We start from the raw sequence: 13,896 nt of genomic DNA on the forward strand, positions 1-13,896 counted from the left end.
TGACCCATCATTACATCACTACTGACAATAGATGATGTCACAGCTTATCTCCTCCCCCTCCCTGTACAATGACCTCTATATAGATAACACTGACCCATCATTACATCACTACTGACAATAGATGATGTCACAGCTTATCTCCTCCTCCTCCCTGTACAATGACCTCTATACAGATAACACTGACCCATCATTACATCACTACTGACAATAGATGATGTCACAGCTTATCTCCTCCCTCTCCCTGTACAATGACCTCTATATAGATAACACTGACCCATCATTACATCACTACTGACAATAGATGATGTCACAGCTTATCTCCTCCCCCTCCCTGTACAATGACCTCTATATAGATAACACTGACCCATCATTACATCACTACTGACAATAGATGATGTCACAGCTTATCTCCTCCTCCTCCCTGTACAATGACCTCTATACAGATAACACTGACCCATCATTACATCACTACTGACAATAGATGATGTCACAGCTTATCTCCTCCCCCTCCCTGTACAATGACCTCTATATAGATAACACTGACCCATCATTACATCACTACTGACAATAGATGATGTCACAGCTTATCTCCTCCCCTCCCTGTACAATGACCTCTATATAGATAACACTGACCCATTATTACATCACTACTGACAATAGATGATGTCACAGCTTATCTCCTCCTCCCCCCTGTACAATGACCTCTATATAGATAACACTGACCCATCATTACATAATAATATCATGTGTTTCGCTAAGAACATGACTAGAGAATATTCTTCTCTTCCAGTTTCCTTAGCTCTGACTTTACTGTTTATTGTTAAGTTGCCAAATATGACATTCCCGTCCTGTCACCCCACCCTGGCCCCGCCGTATTAACATTCCCAGGCTACAGCTGAGGACTCGCTGTCCAGTTTGCTTTGTGGATCCTTGGGATGGGGACAGGACCTCTCCCTGGAATGTTTTGGATTCTTTCTGCTCTTGTGACTTCAGGTAAGTTTTCTACTGTTCACTGCTGAGGATCTGTTACACTGTACATTCTACTAACATTCTGCTCTTGGAGAACAATGTGTAGGGTCTTGGCTTGTGGGTTATAGAGTCCTAATGTCCCAAGGCTCAAGTTTGCACCCTGCAAAAGGGGAAACTGTCTCTATTAAGGGGTGTTCACTATCAGACTGCACTAGGTATGCCGATTCTTAAAGGAGAACTGCTACAAATAGTTCATGGTGACCCTTTAAGCAGGCGTTACAATGGGATTATCCCCTCTTATTACGGATACACTGACTGTATGTGGACATTGATGTGGATTCTTAAGATCCTTTGAAGGTTTGGGAACACAGGAATAGTTGTCATAGGGACATAGGGTGAGGTCAGCAGCGGTGTAGCTGGGTGGACATTACAGAGCAGGTGTAGCAGTACTACTCCGGAGCAAGTGCCATGTTCTGTAGATTTCCTACACAAATTTGTACCTAAGATCCTGCGATCTGCTCTCAGCTGTGCCGGATGACAAACTCTGCTCTGCTACATCTCCAAAATGAATAGTATTCGATTATCGGTGATGACAAAGGACACAACTATCTCTTATATAGTTATCGATTGTCGGTGGTGATGAAGGACACAACTGTCTCTTATATAGTTATATATAGTTACTGAGATGTAGCAGAGCCGAGTGTGTAAATCGCAATGATACCTGGTTAAAGGGGAAATTCAAGCTTAAATATTCACCTATCGAGGAGGAAATGTATGTCCTGACGTCTCCCAGCGATTAGAAACTTTCAGTCCACCAGGGTCTCAGGAATAGGACCCCAATCATCTGACACTTATCACCTGACCAGTAAATATGCGACCTCCAGTCACACATAACAAACCCGGCACTGCTACACGGACACACTCCCAGACTCTCTAACTGATGGGTGTTGTAGTACTGAACGCTCCGCTGTGATGGTATCTCACAAGTGTTAGGAAATACTTGCAGAATTTGCTCTTCTAAGGAGAACAATGTTGGGAGTGATTGTCCTCCTGGGACAGAGCCGTCCTATGACCTCGTCCTGCGGAGGACCCTCCCTCCATCCCTCGCCCTAATGTCCTGGAATCCAAAACAAATCCAATGACGAATGACGATTAGAGCAGATGTTTCTATCCCATGACAGAAGGAGGAGGGGGGAGGCAGCGCCCCCGACCCAGTATACAGAGTATATACACCCCTGTCATATCTATATATATCTACGTATGATGGTGAATACATGGACATTACATGAGGGACAGAGGCTACACAGGGAGGAGGCTTCAGCAGAGCCTGGGGTTTGGAGCAGTGTAACAGCGCAGGGATTTCCCAGGTTGTGGTGTTGCTGGGTGCCACCTGCTGGTAGAATCAGTGTACAGCAGCCTGACACCAGAGAGCAGAGGAGAAGCCTCATACCACATGCAGATTATGCTGAGGGTTATCTATCATTTTATATAATAATGATAGGGATTGTAGAAGCCGCTTTCTCTTTCTAGTATGAAAGAGATTATAATAAATAAATGGAAGATTGATAGATAAGTATGAGATAGACAGAAGATTGATAGATAAGTATGAGATAGACAGAAGATAGATAGATAAGTATGAGATAGACAGAAGATTGATAGGAGATAGATAAAAAGATACATATGGGATAGATTGATAAAATACAGACAAATGGGGGACATTGATCATAGTTTTTTAGACTGTTTTTGCTGGGTTTTTTTTATCAATTCTTTGGCACAGTTATTAAATTTGTCTCTAATTTGTGACTTTTTTGGTTGCAACCAAAAGTCCTGCACTTAGTGGTTTTGAGTCCCTGACACATTGGGGCTCATTTATTTACCCGGTCCTGACGCGATCCAGCGGCGCGTTCTCAGACGAGGTTTCGGGTCTTCCAGCGATTCAGCAAGCTCGCGCGTCCAACTTCCAGCACGTGTTGCTGCTGCGGCGAGGTCCGCCGGAGTTCACCATCTTCTCCCCAGTGCATGTAAGTGCTTGATTTTGTGACACACTTCGTTTTTTAAAATTCCGCTGGTTTTCCGAATCCGTCGGGTTTTCCAACAGCCACGCCCCCGGATTTCTGTTGTGTGGAAGCGTCCCAAAACGGAAAAAGTTGGGAAACCCATCGAAAGAGCGGCTGCAAAGCCCTTAGTATATGAGCCCCAGTGAGTGGCTGTTAGACAGATGTTTGTTTGGCATCCAACACTAATTTGTGCCTAAAAAGTCGCAAAAAAGTTGCGAAAATGCACCTACTCTGAGCAGCTGCACTTCAAAAAACTTCACTTTTCATTACTGAAAACAAAGGTCATCGCTTCCGAAATGAAAAATTATCTTTATGCAACATAAAAAATCCTTCAGCGCAGTTTTAAGATGGAAAATTTCTCCAGTAACAACTTCAACATTTTCTACAGGATTTCATTTTGTTGAGTGGGATTATTGTCAATCTTAATGTGCAGATCTGAAAATGCTATCAGGCTCCATTTTTTTTCCATCTCTGTAACTTTTAGTCCCTGCAGTTACACACAATGGGGGTCATTTACTAAGTGCCCCGATTCGCGTTTTCCCGAAGTGTTACCCGAATATTTCCGATTTGCGCCGTTTTTCCCTTAATTGCCCCGGGATTTTGGCGCACGCGATCGGATTGTGGCGCATCGGCGCCAGCATGCACGCGACGGATTCGGAAAAACCGCTGCATTTAAAACAAAAAAAGTGTCGCTTGGGACGCACTTACCTTCACTTGGTCCGGCTCGGTGTATTGAAGTGCGTTCAGATGCTTTTCAGTGCAGCAGACGGCGGAGGAACTACCATCATAAATCCCGGCCGGACCCGAATCCACCGCAGAGAACGCGCCGCTGGATCGCGAATGGACCTTGTAAGTAAATCTGCCCCAATGTGGTTCAGACATTGCACAAGCTGAGGGCCCAATTCGCGTTTTCCTGACGTGTTACCCGAATAATTCCGATTTGCACCGATTGTACGTGAATTGCCCCGGGATTTTGGCGCACGCAATCGGATTGTGGCGCATCGGCGCTGGCATGCACGCGACGGAAATCGGGGGGCGTGGCCGAACAGTAACCCGACGGATTCGGAAAAACCGCCGCATTTAAAAAAAAAAATGGTCGCACGGGCCATACTCACATGCACCACGATGAAGAGGATGAACTCCCGGGCATCTCGGCGGACATCGGCGCAGCAGCGCCACCTGGTGGACATCGGGCGCAGGACCTTGATGAATCGCCGGAAGACCCGAACGCTCTTCAGAGAAGCCGCCGCTGGAACGTGAATGGACCGGGTAAGTAAATTTGCCCCTTTATGTGCAGAGATGAAGCCCTGAACCTTATGTCACCTTTTCTTGCTTTCTTGAAGTCTTGCTTCATTATTGATCATTGGTGAGAGGTAAAGAAGAACCCAAGATCACTGTGGAAAGATCACAGACTTCAACAGATATTGTCCTTTCGAAAAGTTTCACAAGACTAAAATTAAAATATCAAAATCAGTAGGTGGACGGCACTGCCGGGAATGTGCGGTGCTCCGGGTACGGTCCAAGCCAGTAAGTATAAATCAAGAAGTCCCGGCACTCGCAAATGCTGATGATTAAATTTTAATGTGCATCACTGCAATAACATCAATGGGAACGCGTTTTCGGCTCTGCACACGAGCCTTTGTCAACCACCTTGGTTGACAAAGGCTCGTGTGCAGAGCCGAAAACGCGTTCCCATTGATGTTATTGCAGTGATGCACATTAAAATTTAATCATCAGCATTTGCGAGTGCCGGGACTTCTTGATTTAAAATTAAAATATAACTTTTTTAATAAAATACTTCTAAAATGGGAACAAATAACGTTATAAAAATCAAGAGTAGTTTTGGCAAAAACAGTGATACCTGTTAGTGGCTCATCCTCCCCTGTACTAGTATCAGGATATATGCAGAGGATAGGTCACTCGTACACTCCTGCCAGGAGCAGTAGGACAGGGATGATACTTATTATGTAATAAATCTGGTTCTACGTCTCTGTCGTGACTCGGATGCGTTTCTACACCCCGTGTATTCCAGGTGAGGCATCAGGAGACGCTATATAGTACTTGAGGATGAGATAACACGGACTCTCTGACAGCAGGTTTAAAGGGAACCTACCACCACGATTCTACCTATAAAGATAGAACGAGTGGTAGGTGGATGAATGGGACGTGAGGAGAGCCCTTTTTAGAGCTAATCCTCACATCCCCGCTAACTTTTTAAAATCTTTATTGCCCTTATATGCAAATGTGGAAAAGCGGCCACTCCCCCCCCCTCAGTATTCTCTTTGATCCTTCTACCCTGAGATCTTCGGCCGAGAAGCTGGAGTTCTGCACATGCGCAGAACGCCGGCTTCTGGGACTAGGGTGCACAGCTACAAGGAGCTGCGAGCTGAAGATCTCAGGGTAGGAGGAGCAAAGAGAATACTGAGGCGTGGAGTAGCCGGGACGTGTAGCCTCAGCTCCGCCTACTCCACGCCCCAGTAGCCTCTTTAGAAAATTTACATATTAGGGCAATAAAGATTTTATAAAGATAGCGGGGACGTGAGGATTAGCTCTAATAAGGGCTCTCCTCACGTCCCATCCATCCACCTACCACCCGTTCTACCTTTATAGGTAGAAACGTGGTGGTTGGTTCCCTTTAAAGGGATCATTGGATACTGTATTATGGATCCAGTCATATCTGGTGACAAACATGGAAAGTCCTACATGAGGAGATGCAGTGGTCAGGGAGATGTCTCTTGTATAACAAGATGCCGCCAGATAGTGATGACGCCCCGGAGCTGATCCGATACGGATAATCTTTATCTACACAAAACCACATCTTGGACTCAAAGTAACCGTTAGCATCATCACCCAATGAAGGGAGTGAATAGTACAAAGTCCTTCATCCCATCCGTTTTCCCCGTTTTTAGGCGGAATTTCCATCCCGCCTCTTCCTGTAAGATCCGCCTATCCCAATCCCCGCTCCGTGGAGAAGGACGGACCCATTCAACACCCTGAGAATGTAACAGCCTTGAGTCACCATTATGATGCATCATGAAATGCTTGGCCAATGGTTGTCCAGGTCACTGGGATGACCCTGCTGACTGGTGGGGTGTGACCACTGAAGCCCCCACTAGTCATGAGCTTGGGTTTAGGTATTTGGGGGGGTAAATTACACAATAATATGTCCCGGTGATGTGTTTGTATTATGTAACAATCCACTGACTTGTTCTCTGCCTCCGCAGGTGACGCTCTGTCCTGCAAAGTGTGTACAAGCGCCAATACGAATTCCTGCAACGCCTCCAGCGTGGTCTGTCCCGAGGACTATGCCTGCGCCTCATCCTACACCCTGACTAATACACGTACGACGCATCCTCATGTATGATCAGAGTCACATAACACTGCGATATTATCAGGATCAGATACTAAACATTCTCTGTCTGTGTCAGTCTTCACCGCGGTTCTAGATTTCTATTCATTTTCCGTAATTCTTCATTTGCATGTGAGGGTCATTTCCTTTTCTATAGATACATAGGTAGGTAGTTCTATAGAAGATAGATAGAAGAAATATGTAAAAGTATGAATGTAGAACAATAGATGGATAATTAATATGTGATATTATTTAGTATTGAACCTGATTCTCTCCACATTCTCAGATGGGGGGATATTCTCCAGGTCCTGTGCCCCCCGACATCACTGTGACACCCCCGGCAGTATCAGTGCATCCAATGGAAGACTCCGGAGAAGCACAACCTGCTGTTATACTGATCACTGTACTCCACCGCCCCCTACGTGTGAGTATAATGTACTGCACCTCTAGGCTGCCTCGCTGTGCCCCTCCAGTGCCCTCTGCTACTTTTAGGATTCTTTTCACTACTGATTTATCTTTAACCCCTTAACGCCGGGGCCCTTTTTTGTTTTTGCATTTCCATTTTTCACTCCCCACCCTCAAAAATGTATAACTTTTCCATGCACAGAGCTGTGTGAGGGCTTGTTTTTTGCATAATATATTGCACTTCATAGTGACGGTATTTAACCCCTTACCGACATGTGACGTAATAGCACATCACATGCCGGGTCCCGGTCTCGCGCGCCGAGCCCTCTCCATAGCCGCTAAGTCTTTGCTGCATATTGCCGGCACCGAACGCAGGTGTTTTCCTGCTTATCGCTGCTCCCCGATGACGGGCACCGCCATCTTTCCGAGGATCGTCACTCCCCGTTACGTCATCGGGGAGCGGCGATCCATCGCCATGGTAACCTCGGGTCTCACGAAGACCCGAAGCTACTTCGGGTTAACCCATTCATTACAATGTGCTATCAGCACATTGTAACGTATGAGGAGTAAAATCCACATACTGTAGTATGGCAGTATATGATAGGATCGTACAGACACCCTAGGGTTAAAGTATCCTAGGGAGTCTGAAAAATAGTAAAAATAAAAATAGAAAAAAAAGTTTAAAAAAAAATTATAATAAAAAACCCTAAAAATTCTAATCACCCCCTTTCACTAGAACTGATATAAATATAAATAAACAGTAAAAATCATAAACACATCAGGTATCGCCGCGTCCGAAAATGCCCAATCTATCAAAATATGATAACGTTTTTTCACTGTTTTTAACCCCATAACGGAGAATCGCGGCCAAAGTCGAAAATGGCACTTTTTTGCCATTTAAAAAAAAATTAAAAATTCTATAAAAAGTAATCAAAAGGTCGTACTGTCCTAAATATGATAAAATTGTAAACGTCATCAAAATCCGCAAAAATTTACACCACCCACAGCTCCATACACCAAATTATAAAAAAGTTATTAGCGCCAGAAGATGGCAAAATCCACGCAAAAACTTTTGTACAGGAGGTTTTAATTATTTTAAATCTATGAAAACATTATAAAACCTGTACAAATGTGTTATCCCGGTAATCGTACCGACCCAAAGAATAAAGTAGACATGTCATTTGGGGCGCACAGTGAAATCCGTAAAATCCAAGCCCTCAAGAATATGGCACAAATGCGTTATTTTACCAATTTCACTGCATTTGGAATTTTTTTCCTGCTCCCCAGTACATTGCATGGAATATTAAATACCACCATTTTGAAGTGTAATTTGTTACGCAGAAAACAAGTCATCACACAGCTCTGTACATGGAAAAATTAAAAAGTTACAGATTTTTGAATGTGGGGAGTGAAAAATGAAAACGCAAAAACGAAAAAGGGCTGCGGCGCAAAGGGGTTAAAATTCCGTGCCATATATTGGGAAGAGGAAAAAAATCCAAATGCAGTGAAAATGGTGAAAAACGCATTTGCAACGTTTTCTTTTGGGCTTGGGTTTTACGGCTTCCCCTGTGCATCCCCCAAATGACATGTCTACTTTATTCTTAGGGTCATAGCGATCACGGTGATACCAAATTTGTACAGGTTTTATAATGTTTTCATACATTCATAAAAATTAAAACCTCCTGTACAAAAATTCTTTTTGGATTTTGCCGTCTTCTTGCACTAATAACTTTTTCATACTTCAGTGTACGGAGCTGTGGGTGTGACTTTTGATGACATTTTCAATGCTGCCATCTTTAAGACTGTACGGCTTTTGATTTTCAACTTCGGGCGCTACTTTCCAGTACACAGTTAATTGCAGGGAAAAAAACTTTATTATACTTTGATAGATAGGGCATTTTTGGACGTGGCAATACCTTATGGGGCTCATTTATTAAGGGTCTGTCGGACGCATTTTCGTTGGGTTTCCCGACAATTTCTGTTTTGCACTGAATTGCCACAGGATTTTGGCACACATGATCGGATTTTGGTGCATCGGCACCGGCTTGCACGCGACACAAATCGGGCGGACAACCCGACGGATTCGGACAAACCGTGGAATTTAACATTTGGAATTGTGTCGCAAGACACTCACTTACAAGCACCGGGAAGAAGGTGAACTCCAGCAGGACCTCAGCGGGAAAGCGACGGATGCAGGAACTCGGGTGCACGATCTTAGTGAATTGCGGCAGACCCGAATCCTCGTCCGACAACGCACCACGGGATCGCGACAGGACCGGGTAAGTAAATGTGCCCCAATGTGTTTATGTGTTTATGATTTTTACTCTTTATTTATATGACTTCTAGGGAAAGGTGGGTGATTAGAATTTTTATTCTAACTTTTTTTATTTTCATTCTTTTTCAGACCCCCTAGGTTACTTTAACCCTAGGTTGTCTGATTGACCCTACCATATACTGCCATACTACAGGGATTTTCCTCCTCATTCATTACAATGTGCTTATCGCACATTGTAATTAATGGGTTAAAACGAGACAGCCTCGGGACTTCGGTATACCCAAGGCTGTCATGGTGACCGATCACCGCTCCCTGATGACGTCACGGGGAGCGAAGATCGTCACCAAGATGGCGGCGTCCATGCTACAAGAACCGTCCGACCTCTGGAATTGAAAGACCAAATATCAAAGAGTTTAACAGGTAAGTACAAGTCCCTTGTAGGGTGACACATGTTATACTCACCTTGTTAATGTTTTGTTTTTCTATTGGATCAAATACGTATTACATAAAATGCTTATTTGTTATTTAGAAATCATACAATGTGATTTTCTAGAGTTTTTTCCAATACAACTGTAATAAATATGTAATAAAATATCACATTTCTGTATTGGATATTTTTTATCCCTTTACTTTGTTTTTGTACATTTATTTAGTACCCGATGCCGATTTCCAGCCCAATGGCTTGAGCTGCCAGACCTGCCTATCCCTGTACTCCCGGTGGTGCTCCTCTAAGCTCACCATAGACTGCACTGGAGAGGAAGACGCCTGCCTCCTCCAGACCAGCGACTATTATGGTAGGTGGGGTATATGGGGCATCTTCACATCACTAATAGCACTGAGATTAGTAAATCTTGACTTGCATGGGACTGCAGTTAGATTCTTTGAGTCCCATCTGGTAAACTCTGCGCTGGGATGGTTGAGTGTCCATTGAGTATTCTGAGTGCCACCGCTGGCACCCGTGCCATAGGTTCGCCACCACTGTCCTATATACTGTGGTTGGTAAGATTCTATAATAGATAGTGGACCCTTTATCACTATATGTCATGTCCCCCATCATCATCTCCAATGTGACCTGACCAGAATCACTGTCTTCATCCATTGGGGCACATTTACTATGAGTCTGAATCGCGTTTTTACGATGGGTTTCTCGAATTTTTCGCATTTTGCAATGAATTGACGCATACGATCGGATTGTGGCTCATCGGCGCCGGCTTTCACGCGACAGAAATCAGGGGCATGGCCGTTGGAAAACCCAACGGATTTGGAAAAAACGCGGAATTTAAAAAAGAATTTGTGTCGCAAGAATAGCACTCACATACACCAGGAAGAAGCAGGTGAACTCCGGCGTACCTCAGCAGCGACACCTGGTCGACAGCACGACAGAACCCGAATCAGCGTCGGAGAACGCGCCGCGCCGCGACTGGACCGGGTAAGTAAATCTGCCCCAATGTCTATTGTTATTCAAACGCTGCCCCCTAAGGGGTAATGGAGTAATTAACTTATTTTCTCATCCAGACAACTGCTATAGATTATTATGTATTTGATGCTTTTTGGTTTTTATATTTCATTTTTGTATTTTGTATATTATTTTTACAAAACTATCATTCTTATTATTTTTGGTGCAGCCCCTGTAAGAAGATCTGTTGCGGTTCGTGGATGCGCCACTAAAAGTATTTGCTCCCTCGGCACCCAGTGGATACAATTCGGCGACCTGAAAATGAGGTTCAAGTATTCGTGTCTCCTCAGTGCAGCTCCTGCCTCCCCCGTTACTGTGTCACTCGCTGTAGTCACATGGTTGTGCGTCTTGTCTCACACATTTACATAAACCTCACAAAAAGTGTTAATTGGCCTGAGATTATATAGAGTTTATTAAATATTATAATATATTCTTGTTATACAGTATATTATATTATTGTTATAGAAGTTCACTCTCCGTTACAGATAATTCTACTATAAATGTCACTTATTATAACTAGCAGATGGAGCCGTTTTTTTTGCCTAACCTGAAAATTTGCATAATACAATTTTTTTTATTCATTTTTTAATTGAACAATTATGGAGAGAGCAGAAGGGTGGGGGTCCTGCTACAGCCAGTTGTCTTACAGCCACATGTAGGGGAGTGAGGGGGTGGAGGCAGAGCAGAAGGGGGAGGCTCCTGCTACAGACAGTTGTCTTACAGCCACATGTAGGGGAGTGAGGGGGGTGGAGGCAGAGCAGATGGGGGAGGCTCCTGCTACAGCCAGTTGTCTTACATCCACATGTAGGGAAGTGAGGGGGTGGAGGCTCTTGGCTGATTTCTTGTCTTGGTTGTTTTATAAATACTAGGTGCTGGACAAAGTTTGATGGAAGTAGAGAAGGAGATTAAGAATGGAAGCACTTGGATTAGTTTAATACTATAGATTTTTATAGGAAATCTACCATCATAATCCATCCTGATAAACCAAGGAGACCGTTATCAGCGACTCAGGGTGCATTCACACTAGTGATGGGAATTCCGGCTCTCCTGGCTCCTGAACGGCTCTCTATTAAATATATAATAGGGAGCCCCAGGCCAGTCAGTCACCCCATACCACAACACTTTTATCCTGATTTTATCGGGTTAAAGGGGGCATGGTGAGACGCTTGGGGGCGGGGTTTAGTGAGCCGGCTCACATCGTTCACACGAATGAGCCGGCTTTTTTTGCCGGCTCGTTTGCAAACGACCCATCACTAGTTCACACGTGATAGTAGCGCATCAGAACAGCTGAGAAGATGAGATTTGCCTGATTTCATCGCTGTTAACATTGCGTTTACAAAAACACATGTGTTAACACATGGGTTAGTGCCACGCATGAATGCACCCTCACTGTTTTAGGAGTTTGCATCCAGACATTGATGTTCCTCAGTTGTTTCCCCTCACACAGTGGATGATGAGGCCCGAGCGCTGCCCCCGCATCACTGGATAGAAATTGCAATTGTTCACAACAAGTACAAGCTGTCAGCTACATCTGCTCTACATAAGCCCTGGAATTACTGTGCATTACTCTTGGGTGGGGGGATTCATCATTGCTATTTGTCTTTGACTTGATCTTATGTGTTCAATTCCATTTTTGTTTTAACTGAATTCATCAAGTGCCCCCATGCATGTTGTTGTATTTTTTTTTTTTTTTTGGTTTGGCTCATAATATTGTTTTTTACTTGCGTTTGGCAAAAAAAAAATTGGTGCAGGTTATAGAGCAGGAGGAGCTGAGCCGATTGTACATAGTGTCCTGTCTGCAGGCAGCATGTTATAGAGCAGGAGGAGCTGAGCCGATTGTACATAGTGTCCTGTCTGCAGGCAGCATGTTATAGAGCAGGAGGAGCTGAGCCGATTGTACATAGTGTCCTGTCTGCAGGCAGCATGTTATAGAGCAGGAGGAGCAGAGCAGATTGTACATAGTGCCCTATCTGCAGGCAGCATGTTATAGAGCAGGAGGAGCTGAGCAGATTGTACATAGTGCCCTATCTGCAGGCAGCATGTTATAGAGCATGGGGAGCTGAACAGATTGTACATAGTGTCCTGTCTGCAGGCAGCATGTTATAGAGCAGGAGGAGCGGAGCAGATTGTACTCAGTGCCCTATCTGCAGGCAGCATGTTGTAGAGCATGGGGAGCTGAGCCGATTGTACATAGTGTCCTATCTGCAGGCAGTATGTAATAGAAATGGAGGAGCGGAGCAGATTGTACATATTGTCCTATCTGCAGGCAGCATGTTATAGAGCAGTTGGAGCTGAGCAGATTGTACATGGTGTCCCATCTGCAGGCAGCATGTTATAGAGCAGGAGGAGCTGAGCAGATTGTACACAGTGTCCTATATGCAGGCAGCATGTTATAGAGCAGGAGGAGCTGAGCAGATTGAACATAGTGTCCTATCTGCAGGCAGCATGGTATAGAGCAGGAGAAGATGAACACATTGTACATAATGTCCTATCTGCAGGCAGCATGTTATAGACCTTGAGGGCTTGGATTTAGATTCCTAAATCTTATAAGGTTTATCGGTAATTATATTGCAGAAATATTTAACACTGTCAGATCCAGGATCACAGACACCAGTGTATTATGAGTCAGCCGTATGGTACTTTATGGTTCATTTTGTTGGATCGAGATTTATATTGATGATAAAATTATGGCAGTAAGATAGATGCAATACATGTTATGAGAAGACCCCATTGGGCGTCATTTATTAAGGGCCCGATTCACGTTTTCCCAACGTGTTACCTGAATATTTGTGCAGATTGTACCTGAATTGCCCTGGGATTTTGGCGCACGCGATTGGATTGTGGCACATCGGCGCCGGCATGCGCGCAACGGAAATCGGGGGGCGTGGCCGAACGAAAACCTGACGGATTCGGAAAAAACGCTGCATTTAAAAACCGAAAATGTGTTGCTTGGGAAGCGCTTACCTTCACCTGATCCAGCTCGGTGTATTCCGGGGCGTTCAGATGATTTTCAGTGCAGCAGCGCCACCTGGTGGACGGCGGAGGAACTACCTTCATAAATCCCGTCCGGACTCGAATCCTGTGCAGAGAGCGCGTCGCTGGATCGCGAATGGGCCGGGTAAGTAAATCTGCCCTATTGTGTAGGACATCCCAAGGAGATGAATGGGCTCTCATCTTATATGGGCATCAATCGCTTCCTGAAATGAGGAGAAGATAATGCAGATGACAACTCTCCACTTATAAACAGCAGGACATAAACCCAAGGAAAAGACTCAAAGTCATCTCCAAATCTTCCATCAAGAGGTCCATCGGTGGGTAAGAGTATAACGGGTGGTCCAAGTTTTCCTGTTATCCCCTTAGCTGGATATAATGAAGGACTGGCATG

The 13,896-nt window shown here is 44.5% G+C and overlaps 1 protein-coding gene across 1 annotated transcript; it reads left to right on the forward strand.

The window, feature by feature from the left end:
- The first annotated feature begins 835 nt into the window (after positions 1–835).
- LOC140134597 (phospholipase A2 inhibitor gamma subunit B-like) lies at positions 836–11,197 on the forward strand. The gene is made up of 5 exons (XM_072155032.1): positions 836–993; positions 6,251–6,367; positions 6,662–6,799; positions 9,709–9,849; positions 10,681–11,197. The coding sequence occupies exons 1-5, from the start codon at positions 936–938 to the stop codon at positions 10,878–10,880; spliced, it is 654 nt and encodes a 217-aa protein (XP_072011133.1). The 5' UTR covers positions 836–935; the 3' UTR covers positions 10,881–11,197.
- The last annotated feature ends 2,699 nt before the right edge of the window (positions 11,198–13,896 follow it).

Source organism: Engystomops pustulosus, chromosome 6 (genome assembly GCF_040894005.1).
Source record: "Engystomops pustulosus chromosome 6, aEngPut4.maternal, whole genome shotgun sequence".
NCBI classification, from domain to species: domain Eukaryota; kingdom Metazoa; phylum Chordata; class Amphibia; order Anura; family Leptodactylidae; genus Engystomops; species Engystomops pustulosus.